The following is a 22,043-nucleotide window of genomic DNA, read 5'->3' as shown; positions in this document are numbered from 1 at the left end:
AGAACATTCCAAGAGAAGCAGCATGACTTATTCAAACACAGATGTTATGACAGTAACATAATTGCCACTCATAAGCAGCATGAAAGATTCAAGTCTTCATTCTGTTCTGTTAGGATCCATCCAAAGATATGCCTGGAACAAAAGATCCCTGGGAAGTTTTCTCAGTAGACATAAAAAGATGTCTTTGAGGTTCATTATGTATATTTTTAAAATGAAAATAATTCAACTAAAATAATTTCTTCTATAAGTATATATATTTTAAATTCTACCACACACACACAAAGTAAGTCTAGCCAGCCATTTATATAAATTACAATCCTTTCTGATGACAAGAGTTTTAAGAGAAACCAATCCTTAAGTTGCCATGCCTTTTTGCATTCAATAGAAAGTGGAGGCAAAAAAAAAAAAAAAAAAAACAACTGAAGTTGGAGATTATGCTAACTAATTTTTGTTCTTGAAAAGATATGAGGCACTGAGATGGCAGGAAGGGAAAACTTTTTCAGTTTCCAGAAGTACCTGTAGTTGCTAGGCCTTTGATTAAATATTCAGCGGATGAATTTGAGTACTCTACTTCATGACTTAAAAATATCCATGGTAACATTTTTGACCAACCTAGACAGCATAGTAAGAAGCAGAGATATTACTTTGCCAACAAAGGTCTGTCTAGTCAAAGCTATGGTTTTTCCAGTAGTCATGTATGGATGTGAGAGTTGGACTATAAAGAAAGCTGAGTGCCAAAGAATTGATGCTTTTGAACTGTGGTGTTGGAGTAGACTCTTGAGAGTTCCTTGGACTGCAAGGAGATCCAAACAGTCCATCCTAAAGCAAATCAGTCCTAACAGTCTTATGGACTCTGTGGGAGAGGGAGAGGGTGGGAAGATTTGGGAGAATGGCATTGAAACATGTAAAATATCATGTAAGAAACGAGTTGCCAGTCCAGGTTCGATGCACGATACTGGATGCTTGGGGCTAGTGCACTGGGACGACCCAGAGGGATGGTATGGGGAGGGAGGAGGGAGGAGGGTTCAGGATGGGGAACACATGTATACCTGTGGCGGATTCATTTTGATATTTGGCAAAACTAATACAATTATGTAAAGTTTAAAAATAAAATAAAATTAAAAAAAAAAAAAAGAAAATGAAAAAAAAAATCTGAATCTCCAGAACCACTGAACACACACTGGACACCACTGTCCATTCCCAATGACTAAAATTTAAGTTAGAACTGTCTAACAGAAAAGGGGATTAAAAAGAATACATCAACTGAATATGGCTCAAGTTGTCAACTACAGCCATCCATTGTTAAACCAGATATAGAAAGCTTGCTGAGATTTCAGATAATTTCATCTCTCTCACTGATCTGAAATAATTATCATAATTATCAACTTTTAAATATTCTGTTTTATTTGCATTATTGTTTTAAACTTTGATAAATCTTTTAAAAACATACTTTCTAGTGAAGACCTAAAATTGTCCAATTTTTTATTAATAGAAACATTGTTCTGTGTAATTGCAGATATTCCTGTGACTTTAAATGACATACATGATGGTGTCTCCCTGTTGTTTTAGTGGAAATTGTGGCCAAAAATTAGTAGAAACTTTCTCCCTCTTGGGTCTATAATTATGTAGTAGGTTCTTTTTATAATCAGGGAGTGAAATGTTCAGAACTTAGAGACAGATATCAGCTTGAGAGATTTTTCAACAAAACCTCCATTTGCCACTAGACAGAATGTAGCAACCAGCTATGACCCACTCGAATTTCTCTGAATTTCAATGATGAAGATTTTCTGCTTCAGGTTTCAAAAGTCTGAGCAGCACTGGAGAACATGCTACCCGATCAATCACCCAGCCCCTAGCTATCTTGCAAGGAGGTGGATAAATGAAGTTCACTAGCAATTAAGCTAATAGACACAAGCTTATAAGTCCTTTCTTCTATGGGTGACCTTCCTTCATTTATATCCAATGACAACAGTGATATCACTTGGGATGTAGAGATGGCTGATTCTCTAATGAGCTATTATAATGCAACAATGTTCATGACATAATAAAAAATATATAAGGAAACTGAAAAAAAAAAAAAAAAAGAAAATCAGTCCTAAATATTCATTGGAAGGACTGATGCTGAAACTGAAACTCCAATACTTTGGCCACCTGATGCAAAGAGCTGACTCATTTGAAAAGACCCTGATGCTGGGAAAGATTGAAGGTGGGAGTAGAAAGGGATGACAGAGGATGAGATGGTTGGATGGCATCTCTGACCTGATGGACATGAGTTTGAACAAGCTCCAGGAGTTGGTAACGAACAGGGAGGCCTGGCATGCTACAGTCCATGGGGTCACAAAGAGGCAGACATGACTGAGCAACTGAACTGAACCAAAATGAACATTTTGAGTGGTGATGGGCTGTAGAAAATACATATAGCACAGTGATGAAAAATATAAATTTTAGTAACAAAAAGACATGTATATGAATTTCAGGCTCTCTAATTCCTAGCCATGAGATCTTGGGTACATTATTTAACTTTTCCAAGTCTTACTTTCTTTATATGGGAAACAGCAATAACAACAATCACCACCACAGTGTTAACATGAATAATGTAAATAGGATATATGTTTAAAGATAAGTTTTAAAAGATATAAAAGGTCTTGAGGACGTACACTGTAACTACTAGTTAGCCTTTAAAATTTCATTTCTGAAGTTGTCAATTAAATGGAGAAACGTTATTTTAAGGAGCAAGTGTCAGCCTAAGATAACCTGTAGTATCATCTCATTTGTGCTTTTGATCTCCTTTGCATCTCCAACTTCAACTAAGGGAGTCTGATTGCTTATTTTTATTTCATAAGCAAAATTCATGAAACCTCAATGTGAGATTTATGTTTGCTTTTTTCAAAAATCGTCATTAGGTAAATCAAGAGACAAGTGAGAGCGGTTCCCGTAGTTGTAACTGAGCAACACCTCCACTGGCAGGAATTTTGTTTGGTTGTTGCTCTGCTGAATCTGCCACGTGTGAAATGACAGGAGGATCATTCATGAAATTCAATCTACCCACAGAAAGCAGCCAAACATGACAGCTTATTTTGGGAACCACTCTATCATGAGGACACATTTGTTCCTGTAGCAGCCTCAGAAAGCCTGCCTTTTATTAAACCGTGTCTTGATTAAAGGAACAGCTGACGTCTACTACCTAGAGAATGGTTTTCTCTTGACAAAGTTGCCTTATCATCAACACATATTTTATTGTTGAATATTTGCTTATTGCCGGTTTCCAGCAGCACAGATTGAAAGATGGCTCCTGGAAGGCTGAGCACAGTCATCTCATTAATTACAAATAGAAAATTCTTAAATAGTGCACATGACATTTTAATCTTATAAAATGTATAAAACAATACACTTCTGAAAAAGCGGACATGGGAGTGGAACTGCTAGTTCTCTACTCTTTTTAAGTTTCAGACTTGTGGTATAGTTCACCAAAATTTATTTAGTAGTTAAAATTTAAAAATCAATTTAGAAGTTACTACGTTTTTACCAGAGTCTTTAGGTGAAAGCAGAGTGACATTTGTTAAGGCACTTAATTGTGCTTTTTATTTCTCTTGAATTATTTTCTTAATTTATATTTTCTACCTGTAATATAATAAATTAACTATAATCTCTACCCAACCTTGGGATTTACAGTTCATGTAACTTCTTTTACTAATGCAACTCCAAATGGCCAAAATAATCCCCTGAATGATGAATAATAAGTGTGATACCTTGAAAGTGGGAAGGTAGCTCCATTTTACCAGTTTCTAGGACTTCACACTCTGTTTCATTTATTTTAGATTCAGTAAGCATCTCACAAACTGGTTCATAAAATAATAATAAAGGCTTATCGGGACAAATAATAATTCACTGGTTGAGGAGTGTCTGGTAGATTGTGAGCATTTTTTCTCCCTGTGTGGTATAGGTTGAGTGTTCTTAAAATTTAGAACGCTGACAAAATTGCTTGCCTTTTTAAGTTACTCTATTTAAACTTTTTGCCTTATTTTTGAGCTGCCACACATAAACCACTCCAAGATCAAATTTCTTTTCTTCAGATTGCAGTTAATAATTAATTTCTTCCCTAAAATTAAAACAATAAATACAACATTCTCAATGCTTTTTAGTTGTTTCCAAGTAACTGATTTTTGAATAATTTCTGTATGTTTTCTGTGAAACACAAATACTGTCCTGTGCTGAAAAGGGCAAATAGATTCTAAGAGGAATTGTTTCTCTACCACATTGATAGCTTATGATGATGAATGCTTCTAGAATGGCAAAACATCCCCTGCTTTGAATGAGTACAGATGGTGCCAACTGTCTTTCCTATTTGTCATTTACTTTCAACTCACATTCACATTAAGTTCCAAAGTGTTGTTTTCTTGGTGAAGGATAATGATGAAGATGTGACTTCCAGGTTAAAGAGGTGACTTGTCAGTCATATTCAGATTATCATAGTTGGAGCTGAGACCTCTTTCCTGCTACTCAGTGGCCTGATGTTAGTCTTTTTGTAAGGGAAATGTGTGTACTTCTCTCATATTGCTGCTCTCTCCTGTCTTTATCCCAACTCTGAATCCTCTGATCTCTCCTTCAGTGTTCTAGGCACTTCAGGGAGAGTATAGAAGCCTCTCAAATCCTTGTCCACTGTACAAGTAACACACACACACACTTTCAGTGCCTCGAAGTGCCTGGTACAGGCTGAGTATTCAATCAAGTGAACAAATTCAATGAACGGTAGAAAAAGTGAAGGAATAATAATGAAATGAACTATGAAGGAAGATTGAAGGGAATATGAAGGAAGATTTTATGAATTTTTGACATCATCAAGATGTTTTGTTGCTGTTTCTATGAGAGTAAAGATGCAGTTTTATCATTCTTGGAATAGAGAGATTAAAATGAATGTCTTAAGTTAAATAAACATATCATTAGACAAAATCATTTCAAAATAATTTCTAATCTATAGCTACAAAATGACTGGTAGTTTTATGAATATAGTAGGGTTAGTGAGTACAGTGTATTTTAAATAGAAGTATTGTATTCTGAGGATAAATGATATATAAATTACTATAGGGCTACTGTTTATAGTTTTATCTAAAAGAGTGATTCTCAAATTATATTTGAGATAAAAATATTAAGTGTTCTTATCCTTTAATTTTTTGTTTCCCTTGCTGGTATATGCCTCAATGAGGAAGAAAACACAAAAATAGAGAAGTAATGACCTTAAGGATTATAATAGTAAATTAATCTTACTGAATATTTTCTTGTCTAGATAACATAAAAAATATGTAAATCACTTATATGGCAACCTCCTATATTAATAAGATATCATTGTTATTTCTAATATAAAATAACCAAATAAGAAATGCATATGCAAATTATATAAAGATTATGTGCAAATATATGCCTGCATTGGATGGTTAAAGCCTCCCAAATATATTTCATCCTTCCTCACTATGTAGTAGCCATGGGATTTGAATGGCATTGATATCCCACCCTTAGTCCTAAAAGGTGGGTTCTCCCAGATCCTTTCCTATTGCCACAATAGTTGGTTTGACAGTGGACATATATTTCAGATTTAAGTTAATCACATTTTCCAAGTCAGTGCAACTCAGCTACTTAGGATCACTCAATTAGAACAAAACAGATGACTTTTGTCTAAGATTAGGGAAAGCAACCCTCTTTCTCTATCTGTAGCCATGAACAGTCACCTGGAATCACATTTGCTACTGGCAGCCATTCTATACCCACGAGGAAAGTAAGTCATCAGAAGAAGCCAATGCTGGTAATAGAAGATGGTAAGATGGAAAGATACTGTGTTCTGATACCATCTCTGGTTAACCTTGAAGTACTTTTAATCTCTGAACCTTCTACTCTCATGAGCCAGCAAACTCCTTTATGAGTTAACTGCTATGAGTTGCCTTTTCTGTAACTTGTAACCAAAAGTATCCTTCACAATACAATATCCATCAAAACATGTTCATTTATTTGGCTGTGAGCTATGAAAAAAATCCTAGCAGAGAAGATGATTTTTCTGAGAAACAACTTCTTAAGATTCCCTACTGTCACCTACTTGGGTTTTACTTATTTGAGTCTAGATTCTTTATTGGAAGTATAAAAAAACCATTAGAGATGAAAATATAATATTTAAATAAATTATATTTAATTTTACAGCTAACCTACAAGAAATTTTAATAGAGATACAATTAGAGACTCTAAATAGATTCAATAGAACCTAGTGTAGCAAAGTATTTGGGAAAACAGGAAAAATATTTTAAAATATATTAACCCCAAAGAGAAATTTCTTGGAACCATTGCTGTTTTTACCTATGTCTAACTCCAATATCTTACACTGTGATAGGAACATACATGATAACAAATGTTTTTAAATAAATGAGTGATTTACTCTCAAGAAATAAATAACTATAAAAGAAGTTTGTCAATCATAGAAGGAACACAAATATGTCCTCAACAAGACAGTATAACAGTTAAAAGAAAGCAAAATCATGAACGAGGACTGGGCTGTAGGTTGAACAATTGGGTTTCCTGAATAAAAATCAACAGGAAATAGAAAAATTGAAGTGCATGAATTAGAGTTGGGTTCGAAGCAACAGAAACCAATCTGGGCTAAGAAAAGAAAAATGGAACTAACTGGCAGTCTATTGGGGCTCATGACATCAGCAGAGTTTGCAGTTAGGGTTGGTTAGGAAGGGACAGCAACCAAGGCCATTCCAGAGACTAAGAAGCAGGGCTCGTAATAGGGAAAGTTTAGGTCAGGATGCGGCTATGTAAGGGCGATGACAAAGTGAAGGTTGTTTGTGGCCTGCATGAAAGCCGTTCCAGTGGATACTAAATGAATAGTTGGAGAAGACTGAAGAGAGATGGAAAAATAAGCAACTTTTTGGATGAATTTTTCTGTGAAGGGGAGCACAGAAAGACATGAGGCCGGACAGGTTTTAATGCTGCTACTTAGCGTGTTTCTACGACAATGGGATAGGACTGAACTGGCCGGAACACTTCCTTGCGAACATCCCTAGGCTGCTCTTTCCCACCCTTTGTGTTTCAGTTCTATGCTGTCTCCTGTTCCTAGTTGTACATTCTTGTTTTATTCTTTCTATAGCATGTGTTTCTATCTGAAATTATCTTCTGTAATTTTTTTTATTGACCCTACCAACTAAAGTATGAAATTTATGAGGGTAGCAACTTTGTCTTGCTTTTTATCACTATATCACCAGCATCTAGAAAAGTCCCTGTCATGTAGCAGAGCCTCAATAAGTACTTGTGGGAAAAAAATAAATGAGCGTATGGATAACTAGAACTTCAAATGCTTATTTTATTTTTATATCACTTGTTTGAGATTCTAAGTCCCAGGATCCAGTTGCTGAATAGCCAAGTTCAGATGCTATGCGGTCCTTTGTCTATATAGTATTTGTCCTTTCTTGGGTTATATGGTGAGTGCTGAGTACATGAATTTATTGTCTCTCTAAAACTGAACACAAGGGACAGAGACAATTCTTATAGGGGCATTAAGAGACTATTTGGGATTCCTAATATGACAAATGTTCATGTAATATAGAATTGTGAGGAAGGAAAAAGAATATCGACTTTCTTCCATTAAAAAAGCCAGAGATGAAAAGTTGACATTCCTGCTCATCAGCTAACAGCTTTTAATTTTATACCTGTTTTCGGAGCAAAGACTTTAGGACCAAGGGGTAGGCAAGCCTCTCTGCTCACCCAGATAAACAACCCTCTTCATTAAAGCATGCTGGAAGCCTGGAGATAATTAGACCCACTGTGTCAAGCAATCAGCAACACAGGGAAGGGGTCACAAAAAACAATGACGAGAGAGCTGGCTAATTCTTGAGAGAAACACAAGGAAAGCTGCTGCAATCAATTAAAAGATGTTTGGGTTGTTAACAGTTCATGGACTGAGGACAAGAAGAGGGGTACTTCTTGTGCCCCTTGTCCTCCCCCAGGTCAGACTCACCCCAACTCCCAGCCACGGGCACTGACACGTTAGGTCTATTATGATGAAAACACAGTTAAACTCCCTAGGTCAACTCTGTGAAAAGTGGTCATTAGTCTCCACAGAATTGTGCCTCCATGGGAGGAATATCTATGAGGTACTTCTGCTTGTTTTTATTCATTTATTCTTTCTTTTGGTGCTTGGGATTTGTTAAGCTAGGACACCCTTTGGAACATCCAACACTTTCTTCATTTACTCTTTTTCTAATAGAACATTCATGGCCATTAGAATGACAGCCTTGATAAAATGATCAGTCCCAAGGGTATGGGGACCAGTATTGATTTTATTTATGCCTCACAGCATGCTTAGTGCACAATGGGTCTTCAACGTTTGGTGAATTAGTGAATTGAAAGTGAGTGGACAGATAAAAGCCAAAGGGCTCTTTCCCTGCAGCTTTGTCTTCTCTCCTCAGCCATTCTAATTCATTGTAATCTACTATCTGTTCCGTCTTGCTCTCTGCTCACTGTATGTTTCTTCTTCTACCTTCTTTTCTGGTCTTATTTCTTATCTTATTTCTTCTCTGACCTAAGTTTAACAAGAAATCTTGATAAGTATTAGGAAGAGAGCACATAAATTATGTATACTCCTTAGGATTTTTCTTTGTTATATATACATATATGATTTCTGATTCTAAAATAAGATCTACTCCTGACAGACAAGTAAGTTTTCAGATTATGCAAAGTGGTCTTTAAGAGCCCTGATGAGCTTATGATTTTTTTTTAAATTTAAAATGCTGTTAATGGAGGAAGTGCCAATGATTTATATTTATTTCTAGAAATTTTTAAAATACCCCTTTTCCTTTAGTCTAGAGGGAAATTTTGTAGTTTTTCCTCAAGATTTAGTCCATCTTTTAAAAATTAGTTCATTTCAATGACTTTCATTAATAAGTTTTTTTCCTTCAACTTAACCACAAAAGGATAGAATCATTTATTTCATTATTTAGCCTGTTCAGTCAAAAATTCTGTAGACTAATATGTCTTCAATAAACCTGCTAGTTTCTTCACCACTTCCTTCGGAAATCCTTCGCTGTAGCATTCTGATGGAGATCAGCCCTGGGATTTCTTTGGAAGGAATGATGTTAAAGCTGAAACTCAAGTACTTTGGCCACCTCATGCGAAGAGTTGACTCACTGCAAAAGACTCTGATGCTGGGAGGGATTGGGGGCAGGAGGAAAAGGGGATGGCAGAGGATGAGATGGCTGGATGGCATCACTGACTTGATGGACGTGAGTCTGAGTGAACTGCGGGAGTTGGTGATGGATAGGGAGGCCTGGCGTGCTGCGATTCATGGGGTCGCAAAGAGTAGGACACGACTGAGCAACTGAACTGAACTGAAAAGTGGAAAGGTCACTTTGTTTTTCAAGGACTTTTTGAAAGTCTGTTTTTGTACCAGCCATATCTCCTCACCTCTTTTTGATCATGAGATGTAAGATAAGATTAATAAGCTTTATAAATAATTAGTGCTTACACTGCCTTTCACCAGCCATGACTGAGATGACCTTCCTTTCAAAAACTGGTATGAACCAACCACGCAGTGAATATCTGCACATTCCTCTAAAAGGCAGTAAAGTGTAATCCACTCTGTGGGTTTTTTAATAAGATGGGCTAGGGAAACAGAACAGAATGTTAAAGCTGGAAGGGTGACAGAAACAACTGAAGTTGAGTCTTTTATATAAAAAAAAAGTCATAAAGAGGTAAGATGATTTTCTGAATTTCACACAGACTGCTAACTAGAGGCAAGGCCAATATCCCAGTTTTTATCTTTCCACATCCACCTAATTAGTGTTGATTTTTCCTCCTAGAACACCAACTGCTCACAGGTTCATAACTTTAGTTGTAGCATTTACTTGTTTTTACCAGGGATCTGGGTGACAAAGTTCTGTTGGAGAAGTAAATGCTTATTATACTCTTTAGTTGATAAGCTACCACTGATTTCACATTACTTTGCCAACAAAGGTCCGTCTCAAAGCTATGGCTTTTCCAGTAGTCATGTATGGATGTGAGAGTTGGACTATAAAGAAAGTTGAGCACTGAAGAATTGATGCTTTTGAACTGTGGTGTTGGAGAAGACTCTTGAGAGTCCCTTGGACTGCAAGGAGATCCGAACAGTCCATCCTAAAGGAGATCAGTCCTGGGTGTTCACTGGAAGGACTGATGCTGAAGCTGAAACTCTTAATACTTTGGCCACCTGATACGAAGAATTGACTCATTTGAAAAGACCCTGATGCTAGGAAAATTGAAGGCAGGAGGAGAAGGGGATGACAGAGGATGAGATGGTTGGATGGCATCTCCAACCTGATGGACATGAATTTGAGCAAGCTCTTGGAGTTGGTGAAAAACAGGGATGCCTAGTATGATGCAGTCCATGGGGTCACAAAGGGTCAGACACGACTGAGTGACTGAACTGAACTGATTTCACTACTCTTGCAGTTACCTGGTCTACATGCTCCATCCCTAGAAATAAACTGTGATTAGAAAAATTTCTCTCCTACCAATCTAATTTATTTTGGATGCACTGTGTGATTAGGTTTGTGTGAGCCCAGAAAATAAGAGTTCAAAGCCCAGGAGTGATTCTGTCTGTGGACTGCAAAGGTCCTATATGTACTTCCTGCCAGGGCAGGAAATGGAGTGAATGCAAGTTGTTCTGGGTCCACAAACGCATCCAGGGAGAGATGTAGCAACTGGCTGGAGAAAGTGGCTGTGTTTTTCCAACAAACAACAAGGAAGAAGGAGCAGTGGCTACAGATGATTTGTGACAGTGAGCAGATCACCAGCTAATCAGCATAATTTATCACTTCTGCAATCCGAAATCAGGATAGAAGCCTTAATTAGGATGTGGCCAGGTGCAGTTTTCTGCCTGGGGCCTATGGGTCCCAGGAAAGGAATATTATCACAGAGGGAGGTGGTCTGTGGCAAAAACTACTGGCAGCCTGTAAACCAATCCACTTCTGTGACTACACACACTCAAACAGTGTGACTGTTTCCTTAGCACTGGCTCTGAATGTAAAAATGTCATGGTTTGAGCACAAAAATCATTGCTTGTGGCCCACTTCGAGTGCATTTTCCAGAAATGATGAATACATAGTGATTTTCATCTACACTCCTGCCTGGATCTGATTTGTGAGATGTTTTTAGAGGTTACTGTGGCTTTGTAATTGAAACTTTTTCTCTGGGAAGCTAACGGTCCTTTCCTCAGCCATTGTGGTTGCCTAGTAACGGGGACAGCAGAGTAGTAACAGGGATTCTAAATGTCTAAGGAATGGGGATAGTTGATGTCTGTCTCACGGACAGGGTACCTCAGGGGGCCCGATTTGAGATGGGAGAATGTTACAGCAGGACATCTGTGGCCCCAGGGTGTGAAACCCCAGGGAGAAGCAGGTGAGTTCCTAACTACTCCCATTCCAAAAGAATTCATGCGAATTTATAGATAAAGTAGCCTCACTTGGTGCTTCAAAGAAAACCTTTCCTTCATGTCTGGGGAAAAACATCAGATAGACTTTTTCTCCTTTCCTGGAGAATGATCCCTTTCTTTGAACATGGATGCCTTCTCAGATCACAGGGCAGGGTCTGATATGCAGAAGGTGTTAGGTAAATGTTTGCTGAATGAATAAAATGTTCCTCACTTGTTCTTCCCAAAATCACATACTCACCCCAACCATTATACTGGTGTGAGAAGGGGAAGTTGAGGTAGCCCATTTTTAGAATCACTGGAATGAAATGTCATCTTTGCTGCTCCCTTGCCAAGAGATATACACAAAAGAAGTTAGGTCATTCCAACCATATTCAAACAGAAATCCAAACCAACTCTGGCTATAAATATTGAAGTATGGTTCCCTGCTACAATCGATCTATAGTTAATCATTAGGAAATATGCATGTTGACACCATGTTTCTTTCCCCTTAAAATGTAGATATACCTTCCACTTAGAATTTTCTTTTAAACCTTGTAAGAGAAATGACCAGAACTTTTCTGTAGAAAGAGCTATATCCTAGAAAATGACATCCTTGTGATATGCACACATGTAACTCTAGTCCTGATTTATTAAGATTTAAAATGTATTTCATTACATGAAATGTGTGCTTACTTGCTCAGTTGTATCCGAGTCTTTGCAATCCCTTGGACTACAGCCCTCCTATGGAAATTTTCAGGCAAGAATACTGGAGTGGGTTGCCATTTCCTTCTTCAACATGAAATGTGTGAGCCTTGCTTTTATTTCCTTTTAACCTATGTCTATGATCCATAAATGAAATGAGAAATTCACAAATTCTCCTGTTTGTGAGAAACATTTCTACATGCAGAGGAGTCCGTGACTCTCAAAAGACTGACAATCTTTTGGGGGAAGGAAATTTTTTGAAGGTAGTTTCTATTAAAGAAAATAAAAATCTAGCAAACACTTGTTTTCATTTCTCTGAACATGGCACATTTAGAGATGACACGTCAATGTGCTGACATTTGGAGAGGTGAATGCAATGTTACCAAATGGAGGAAAAATGGCCTGTGATAAAAACAACAACTTTGAAAGGAACAGCCCAGGGTACCATCAGAAGGGAAGTCAAGTGGAAAGACGGGCTTTGCTCTCACTGTAAATCATCAATGGTATGCCTGTTTTTTTTTGGTATATGGAACAGAGTCTTCTGTGCAAGCATGGAGCATGGCTCTGATGAAGGAGACAGTGGATGACCATGAAACTCCACTTCACCTTTCAGTTCAGTTCAGTTCAGTCACTCAGTTGTGTCTGACTCTTTGCGACCCCATGAATCACGGCACGCCAGGCCTCCCTGTCCATCACCAACTCCCGGAGTTCACTCAAACTCATGTGCATCGAGTCGGTGATACCATCCAGCCATCTCATCCTCTGTCGTCCCCTTCTCCTCCTGCCCCCAATCCCTCCCAGCATCAGAGTCTTTTCCAATGAGTCAACTCTTGAGGTGGCCAAAGTATTGGAGTTTCAGCTTTAGCATCAGTCCTTCCAAAAAACACCCAGGACTGATCTCCTTCAGAATGGACTGGCTGGACCTCCTTGCAGTCCAAGGGACTCTCAAGAGTCTTCTCCAACACCACAGTTCAAAAGCATCAATTCTTCGGTGCTCAGCTTTCTTCACAGTCCAACTCTCACATCCATACATGACCATAGGAAAAACCATAGGCTTGACTAGATGGACCTTTTTGGCAAAGTAATGTCTCTGCTTTTCAATATGCTATCTAGTTTGGTCATAACTTTTCTTCCAAGGAGTAAGCGTCTTTTAATTTCCTGGCTGCAATCACCATCTACAGTGATTTTGGAGCCCCCCAAAATAAAGTCTGACACTGTTTCTACTGTTTCCCCATCTATTTCCCATGAAGTGTTGAGACAAGATGCCATGATCTTCGTTTTCTGAATGTTGAGCTTTAAGCCAACTTTTTCACTCTCCTCTTTCACCTTCATCAAGAGACTTTTTAGTTCTTCTTCACTTTCTGCCATAAGGGTGGTGTCATCTGCATATCTGAGGTTATTGATATTTCTTCCCTTTTAGAATGGTGCAATTCAGCTCTTTCACTTCTAAGCAGGAACAAACTGGCCCCATGTATCTGCTTGCCTTAATTTCTCTCCCCTCCTCTTCCCAGGCCCTTGAGACAGACCTACTTCACAGTGTATATAGTTGAAACCAAATGGGAACTTGCACCTGTGTTGTCTAAGCCAGGTATGGTTAGGTGCTGGATGCAATTAACCTAGGGAATGAAACAAAGCTCTTTATCCTCTCCTAGAAGAGACAAGGTGCTCAATAGGTGTATTTCCAAACGAATTTTATTAAAATATTTATCCACTTGGACCAATTGGTGGAAAAAAGGAGGTAAAAACTTGGGAGAACAGATATAGAGACTTTTTTCCACTGAAAGGAATGAAATATTTATGTCCTTATTAAGTACTGGAAAAAGCAACTATAAGGCCTATATGTCATATTATTACTTCCTGCCAAAAGAAATTTGAAGATATTTTTTCAGCTCTTCTATGAACCCTGAAGTAAGAAATCACTGCAATAAAACAAGCTTCATAAATATATTTGTTAATTCTAATTTGTTTTCTCTCCAGGCTAATAGGCTTTCTAAAGCTTTTGTTCCCTTAATTATGGGACAATATGACTTGTCCTGTGTATGCTAAGTTACTATGGTTACCCTGAGGCCATGACTCATGACCTTTAAATATTACTGTCAGGCAGCCAAATCTGCCTTTTAAACCAGTAGTTTTGTTTCAGGCATTACTAAAAGAAATTAGCTTCAAACAGTACTTTTTCTTGTATATCTGTGTCACATCTGAATATGCACATGTATTGGACTCAGTTTTTTTTTTTTTTTTGGTTTGGCTTCCTTCAGTGATTGAATATTAATTTCTTGATTAAGCACAGTCCTTGTCTTCTGGGAGGTGTCATTGAGAAATGCAAAAATAAAGGTAGACAAATAGCTGTACAACATCATGAAATGAAATAAAAGTTATAAAAGACAGACATCCAAAATCTGCTTGTGGACACAGAGGCAAGAAATGGTTCTGACCAGTAGAACTGAAGAGGCTTGGGGGTGGGGGAGGTGGGCAGGGAGCAGCATTTGACCTGTGGTATGAGGAATGAGAATGACAACATACTCCAGTGTTCTTGCCTGGAGAATCCCATGGACAGAGGAGCCTGGAGGGCTACCGTCTCTGGGGTCGTGAAGAGTCAGACACGACTGAGCAACTAACACTTTTACCTTTCATTGTCATGAAGAATAGGTATGATTTTAACAAACAGAGATGAGAGCATGAGGAAACAATCTAAGAAAAAGATAAACACATGCCCTGGAACTACAGGGTAGTAAAAATCAAGTTTGGCAAAAATATCAGTTTTTGCGAGATAGATTGATAGAAAGTAAAATTAGTTAAAAGGCCAGCTTATTAAGGTCCTTCAAATGGTTTGCTGTTTTGCCCAGCAACTGTGATGATCAAAAGCGTGTTTTCCATTTCATGATAAAGAGGTACTGTCAAGTAGAAAGCTGATTTAGGTATGATGCAAGAAAAACAATTATATCTCTCAGAACCCCAGTGTGTCCTTCACTAAGTGGGAATTTAATTAATTTTGTTCAATAGTCACTGATTACTCTGTGAACATTTTAAATGGTTTGACTTTTTAAAGTAAGAGATATGCACAGAAATATGGGAATAAAATAACACACTCATTAGGGAGATAGTAAGATAGAAAATAATAAAAGTGCCCCAGTATTGTAAAATAAGGCTTGCTGGCTGGTAACAACAGAATGACTTATTAAGATTGGAGGTTTATTAACTCAACGATTCATTTATTCGTTCAAGTTTTTACTGACCATCCTAGCCCTCTTGAAGATGTTAGGGATAGAGTAACAAAACAACAGCACAAAAAATTCCCTATCTTTAAGGAATTTGTATGTTCAGTTGAGAGGAAACACAATGGATATAATAAACATGCAAGTACATAAAGTGTTAGAAGGTGGTAAACTGCAGAGAAAAATCAATCACGGTAATTTGGATGGACAGAGGAGTGAGGAGCTTAATTCTAAATGAAGTGCATGTGGTAGGCTTGCCTGAGAAAGGGATATTTGAGCAAAGAAAAGAAGGAATTAGTAAAAAGCCCGGTGGACAAGTATAGATGAAAACTTCCTGGCATAAGTAATGGACGAACAATAAGAAAGCCAGTGTGACTCAAAAGGGAGGAGCTGAGCAGAGGAATATGTGATGAATTCAGACAGGTAAAGGGGAGGGGGGTATGTTTGGGAGGAGAAGGGAATGGAATGGAATCCTACAGTATGTGGAAAGGTTGAATGGCAAAGACATCTTTAGGAGTTTGTAGGTCATTACATGGCCTTCGGCTTTTATTCTAAGTGAAATGGAATCATTTATCGGAGATTTTTGTTTGTTTTTAGCAGAGGAGTGAAATAATATTTTTACAGTTGATGTGTATTGAAAACTGAAGGTAGGGGGCAAAAGGGAAACCAGAGAGAGCTATTCAGGAGGTTAATGCAACAGTCCAGGTAAGATCTGATGTGGCTTGAGGTTTAAACCAGGTTGTTAGCAATTAAGACGGTGAAAACTGGCCAGGTACCGGATATATTATGACGGTAGATCCCCAAATTTCCTGTTGGGTTGGATTTGGTTTCCATGACAAAAAGAAAAGTCAAGGTTTTGGCCTGAGCAACTGGAAAGATAATGTCATCATCAACTGAGATGGAGAAGACTGCAAGTAGAGCAGATTTGGGAATAGGAATTAGGAGTTAGGTTTTAGAAATGTTGAAAGTGAGATGTCTATTAGACATCCTGGTGGAGATGTCAAGAAAGCAATCGAATGAATGAATCTGGATTTCAAGGGAGATGTCTGCACTGGAAAAATGTATTGGAGAGTGGTCAGCATATTGTGTTAGTTGCTCAGTCATGTCCAACTTTTTGCGACCCCATGGGCTGTAGTTTGCTAGGCTCCTCTGTCCATGGTTTCTCCAGGCAAGAATATTGGAGTGGGTTGCCATTCCCTTCTCCAGGGGATCTTCCTGACCCAGGGGTTGAATCCAGGTCTCCTACATTGCAAGCAGATTCTTTTACTGTCTGAGCCATCAGGGAAGCCCCAGCATATTAATAATATTTAAATCCCCGAAGCTGGGGCAGCTCACCAAGGGAGTGAATGTGAGTAGAGAAGAGAACAGGCCAATGTAGAGAGTTGAGAGAAAGAAGAAACAAACATCAAAGGAGACTGAAAAGGAACAGCAGATGGAATGGGAAGAAAGTCTGGGACCTTAGGATGTCCTGGGAGCCAAGTGAAGAATGCATTTCAAGGAGGGAGTCTTGAATCATGTCAAAAGTTGTTAAGATGAACTGTGACACATGACCACTGGTTATAGTAATGTGGACTCACTAGTGAATTCAGTAAGTGCAATTTCTGTGGAATGATAGTTGTAAGAGTCCGAATGGAGTGTTTTTAACAAAAAATAGGAAGAAAGGAATTAGAGACAGTGACAATATAGTTTTGCTCTAATGGGGATCAGAGTAATCAAGCAGAAACTAAAGGGTTAAGGGGGCTCAAGATGCACTAAATAACAGCATATTTGTAAACTATTGGAAATAATCCAGCAGACAAAGAGAAATTGATTGAGAAGCAGTGTAGGAGACAAAGAATTCTCAAAGTCTGCTGTTTCATAGGTTATGTTTTTCCTCTCTCTTTTTTTTTTTTTAGTTGAAATAAGATATTTTGCAGGTTTTCAGAACAGATTGTACTGTTCAGACTGCTTATTCTCAAGAGGACCTTTAAAGGCTATTTTATCTTCTTCAAGTAAAGTTTACATTCCCTACTTTTGACTTCCTTTAAAAATGTTCAGAAAATGACATTGGGAGGAAATACTTTAAAAGATACATCTTCAATGTTACAGCATAAAGATCTATTAGATGTGGGGTGTGTATGTGTGTGTATGAGTGTGTTCATGTCTGAGAGAAAATTTTGGAATTCTGAACTCTTACTTTATTTCAGCACCACGTCTGGAAATTCAGCGTCAAATACACAACAAAGAAACACAATACCGGTAAGAAAAGAGGTTTTCATGAGTTTCTCTTTTAAAAGCATTACAGTTCATGAAACTGTAACTTCTTTAATTAATGTAGAGATTTTTTCTAACAGAGTTTCTCTTTCATATTTTACTAGTACACATTTTAAAAAATAAAACATGTACTTTTTCAAGTAGAATGTGTTAAAGTGGGCAGGGTATCAATGAGAGGATGCTGCTGGGGAGGAGGGAAGTTGGTATGCAGTGGCTGTGATCACGTTTTTCCTTGTGATCTCACACTGCTCTCTGGGGTCCTGCACAAGCATAGACATCCTGGGTTACTTCAAAGTATTTGCTTGTATATGAGGAAACTCTGGAATTTAGACACGAAACAGATTGGGTAACTCATCTTACTTGGTTTGTTTGGGTTTAAATCACAGTCTCTTCCCAATATTCTCAGTTCATTCCCCTTCAAGTCATTCTGGGGCAGCTGGGTCCTTTCTACCTAAGCCTCAACTAGTCCCCCCAGAGGCCTCAGGTGACAATTGGGTAGGTCGGTATTATAGCTGTGATGAGTTCATGGAGACTCATTATACTAGCTTTCTATTTTTATGCAAGTTTGAGGATTTCCCTTAAAAAAGAAAAAGAATGAGCGATCTGTACACCCTTGGCTCAGTTTTAGTAAGGATCCACTAGACTTTACCCACAGACATTTCTGGAACAACATTTCCAGCTCTAATGTAAAGGCAGTGTGGTAGAGGAGAAAGATTGCAGGACCAGGAATTAGGCTGTAATGCCCCAAGTCACTTAAACTCTCCAAGCCTTGTTTTTCATCTGTAGAATGAGGATGATGAGACTTTAATAGTCTATTTGATATAAGATGTTTGGGATATGACAATGGTTGGGAAACTATCTGCAAGTGTACAGTGGTATAGCTGTTAGGAATAGATTCATTTCAAACAGACTACTCTGTGCACCGTGGGACCTTGCCCTTTGGTTTCTCTATTTCTTTCTGGATTCAGCATTCTTTTTCTACTCATGACCGCCCCCACCCCCCCCATCATCAGCAGCTAAGAACATTTGATCTAGTGAGGTACATATTCAGAACCTTACTTCCACACAATTACTTTTGTTCAGTGTTAACATCTAAGAATTCATTTATTCTGGGGATTCCCTAGTGGCTCAGATAGAAAAGAGTCTGTCTGCAACTCAGGAGACCCAGGTTCCATGCCTGGGTTGGGAAGATCCCCTGGAGAAGGAAATGGTAGCCCACTCCAGCATTCTTGCCTGGAAAATCCCATGGACCACGGAGCCTGGTAGGATACCGTCCATGGGGTCGCAAAGAGTGGGACACGACTGAGCGACTTCACTTTCACTTTCACTTTTCAGACAGACTGGACGTATGTCTCAAACCCACAGAAATTTTTAGGAGGTGGGTTTTTGATGAAGAAATAGAAGTCAAAGGGAAACTAACTTAGATTAGAATATGATTTTAATGAAGAATTTTTCTACCTCTAGTTATCACTGAATATTCTATTACGATTCTTCAGTGAGTTTTTAACTTATGTAGTAGAGTTATTTACGGTCTTATTGTCCAAAGGAAGAGTGTCCCTCACTGGCACTATATGAAAACATTCTTCCTCTGGTTAGTTGTAACCCTTGAGCTAGTAGTTAAATTGGAGTTTTGGAAACGGGAGCTTCAGCCTACCAATCTCTGTTGGCTGCCTTTTCTCTATCAATGCTAATCAGTTAACACCCTAGAGGTGACCCTCTCACTGGCTGTCTAAGACACTGAAAAGGGCAAGGTGCCAATTACTACATTTAGGATTTCTGCCTAGGGCTCCCAATTAGCTTCCAGGAGTTCAGAATCTATCTTCTTTCAATTTACATTTCACAGAGTTGAGAGCCCTGGGGGCTTGAAGTAACTGCTTCTACTTTAGTTACTGAATTTTTACATTTCTAAAAGAATACATTTAGCTTGAGGTGGCAGTTAGGATTAGAGACTTGAAGGCCATAGGATGGTCACAATTAGTGCTGCCGCCTCAATGCACAACCCCCTTCAAATCTTGGAACTCAAAGGATGATTATTTAACAGACCAGATTCTGCTCTGTACTACAAGGAACCAAATTGTAGGTGGGTCTCAGATGCCTCTTTTGAATAGTTGTGGTTAGCTTTGATAGAGAACACACGGATGAAGGATAAAAACGTCTTTAATTCTGTGAAGGCATCTCAAGCACCAAAGCAGAATGAAACACACTCTCCCTTTGTGGCATGTGGCCTCTGAACAGTACTTTAACATCTTGACTTTCCTGGTAAACTGTGCATTCTTAGAGTCTTTATTCATCTCTGCAGCTAAGTGGCTTCAGTCATATCTGACTCTGTGCGACCCTATGGACCGTAGCCCACCAGGCTCCTCTGTCTGAGGGATTCTCCAGGCAAGAATTCTGGAGTGGGTTGCCACGCCCTCCTTCAGGGTATCTTCCAAACCTAGGGATCGAACCCTTGTCTCTTATGTTTCCTGCGGTTTCTTTACCACTAGCACCACGTAGGAAGACCCATGCATCTCTATGCCCCTAAAAGAAAGTTTGTGTTACCAAAACGGCATTCAATCAATACCACCTGAAACAGAACGACTGGACTGAGTTCCAGGCAAAGCCCTAGGTGACTGACAGATGGCTGTCTCTCTGAACTGTTACAGCAGCAGATGGGGGTGGTTTTTTTTAGAATCATCACGATTGTACTTTTCTTCTCTTCCTCCTCCATGAATATTGTTATTATCACCTTAGAAATTAAGAAATTTAGAGTCAAGGAGATTGAGGGAGAGTCCAGCTGTTAAGTGATCGATGAGTCATATGTTAACTGCAGAGCAAGAACATTATGGTATAATCCAGTGAGAATTTACGTAGATCCACTTTGCAGGTGCCAGGTCACCCCTGTTTATCTGGGCCATATTAGAATGTTATTTGAGCTGTTGCCTTTGCTCCATTTTAACATCCTCTGACAAAGAACAGCTAGTGCTTATAAATCATCTCATTTAAAATTGTTTAGGAGATAAAAGTTCTATTGCAAGGAGGCGTGACCTGAACCAGATACCTGACTCAGGGTTTCTCCCTGTGAACTATTCCTGAAAACTGTGACACATAGAAACGAACAATGTAAAAACATCACATGACTTTTGGTTATGTAGAGTGGCACATCCAAAAATGAGAGTGTGGCTGTGAATTCATTAATGCTAGAATATGTATGAACTTTTTCACTCATTTTACAAAACTAGGTTTATTATAAAACCTCATAAGCCATTTAGGGTTCAAATTGTAATTCAGTGATGACTTCATTAAAGAATTATTAAGAGCCAAAAATATTAAAGCATTGTAAAATTTTTTAATTCATAAGGTCAAGTTCATAGTGCACTATATAGGAAGTCAACTTTATAAAAAAAAAAAAGCTTAAATTAGCTTTTAAAATACTACATTTGACAAACCGGGAAAGATAAGAATGCCTTAAATTGTGTCAAATTGTATAACTTCTATTCTTCTAGTACTAGGTATAACATAGCATTATTTCACAGGAAGCATATATTTGGTCACATTTCTGATATTTCTAAATTTTAGCATTCTGAAATAGCTTTCAAAAGATTCTTCCCTTTGACAAGCAAACTTTCAAATCACTAATGAATTACAGTTGTTAAATACTGCTTGTATTTTAAATGATCATTTTAAATGATTTAAAGGAGACATTCTTACTTATCTTGAAATGAGATCAATATAGAATTGCATTTCTATGTATATTTAAATATAAAGACTTGTTGCTGTTATAATAGGTTATTTTACCACTCTAATATGTAAGAAATGATATCTCAGAACTGTTTTAGATTTTTGTTTCCTTTCTTTTCCTTTTATTTTTTCTTTCTTCTTTCTTCCTTTCTCTTTTTTCCTTAAGCAAACTTGACAAATATAATGTGTACAAGTTGATGAGTTTTAACGTATGTATACACACGTGAAACCACCATCACAGTCAAGATAATGATCTTTCCATCACTCCCAGAGCTTTCTCGTGCTTCTTTGTGATCCCTCCTACTCATTCCTTCCCACCTTATTTCCAAGGAAGTGCGTTTCATGTCATTATGTATTGTTTTCATTTCCTTGAGCTTTATACAAATAAAGTCATACAATATGCAACTTTTTACTGACTTTTTTCACTCAGCAAAATTGTCTTGAACTTCATCCACATTTTAGTGTGCATTAATAATTAATTTTTATTGCTAAATAGTATTCCACTGCACTGAATGCACCAGTTCGCTCATGCCTTCACCCACTGACTGGCACTTAGATTATTTCCAGCTTTTGACTTTTTACAAATAAAGCTGCTATAAATGTTCATGGACAAATCTTGGTATGGACATATGCTTTCTTTCCTCTTGGGTAAATCCCTAAGAGTGAAATGGTTGAATCACATGGTAATCTGTATTTTTAACTTTCTTAACAACTCTCAAACTATT

The 22,043-nt window shown here is 38.0% G+C and overlaps 1 protein-coding gene and 1 long non-coding RNA gene across 6 annotated transcripts in view; one reads left to right on the top strand and one right to left on the bottom strand.

Annotated features, from left to right (window-relative positions):
* The window catches only part of LOC107132618 (uncharacterized), a 310,093-nt gene that overhangs the window by 193,878 nt on the left and 94,172 nt on the right, over positions 1 to 22,043 (bottom strand). The window lies entirely within an intron of this gene.
* The window catches only part of CCDC192 (coiled-coil domain containing 192), a 231,702-nt gene continuing 217,726 nt past the window's right edge, over positions 8,068 to 22,043 (top strand). The window contains exons 1-2 of one of the 5 annotated variants that reach the window (XM_024995056.2): positions 8,068 to 8,135; positions 17,532 to 17,583. In XM_024995056.2, the coding sequence (XP_024850824.2) occupies positions 8,116 to 8,135; positions 17,532 to 17,583 (72 nt within the window). In that variant the 5' untranslated portion in view covers positions 8,068 to 8,115. Of the gene's footprint in view, positions 8,136 to 11,225; positions 11,416 to 17,531; positions 17,584 to 22,043 lie in introns of those variants that run through there. The other 4 variants (XM_059888695.1, XM_059888694.1, XM_059888693.1 and 1 more) reach the window with 4 other exon arrangements.

This window comes from Bos taurus, chromosome 7, assembly GCF_002263795.3.
Source record: "Bos taurus isolate L1 Dominette 01449 registration number 42190680 breed Hereford chromosome 7, ARS-UCD2.0, whole genome shotgun sequence".
In the NCBI taxonomy this organism is placed as follows: domain Eukaryota; kingdom Metazoa; phylum Chordata; class Mammalia; order Artiodactyla; family Bovidae; genus Bos; species Bos taurus.
The sequence above is the reverse complement of the archived record's forward strand: the minus strand, read 5'-3'. Positions and strand labels throughout refer to the sequence as shown.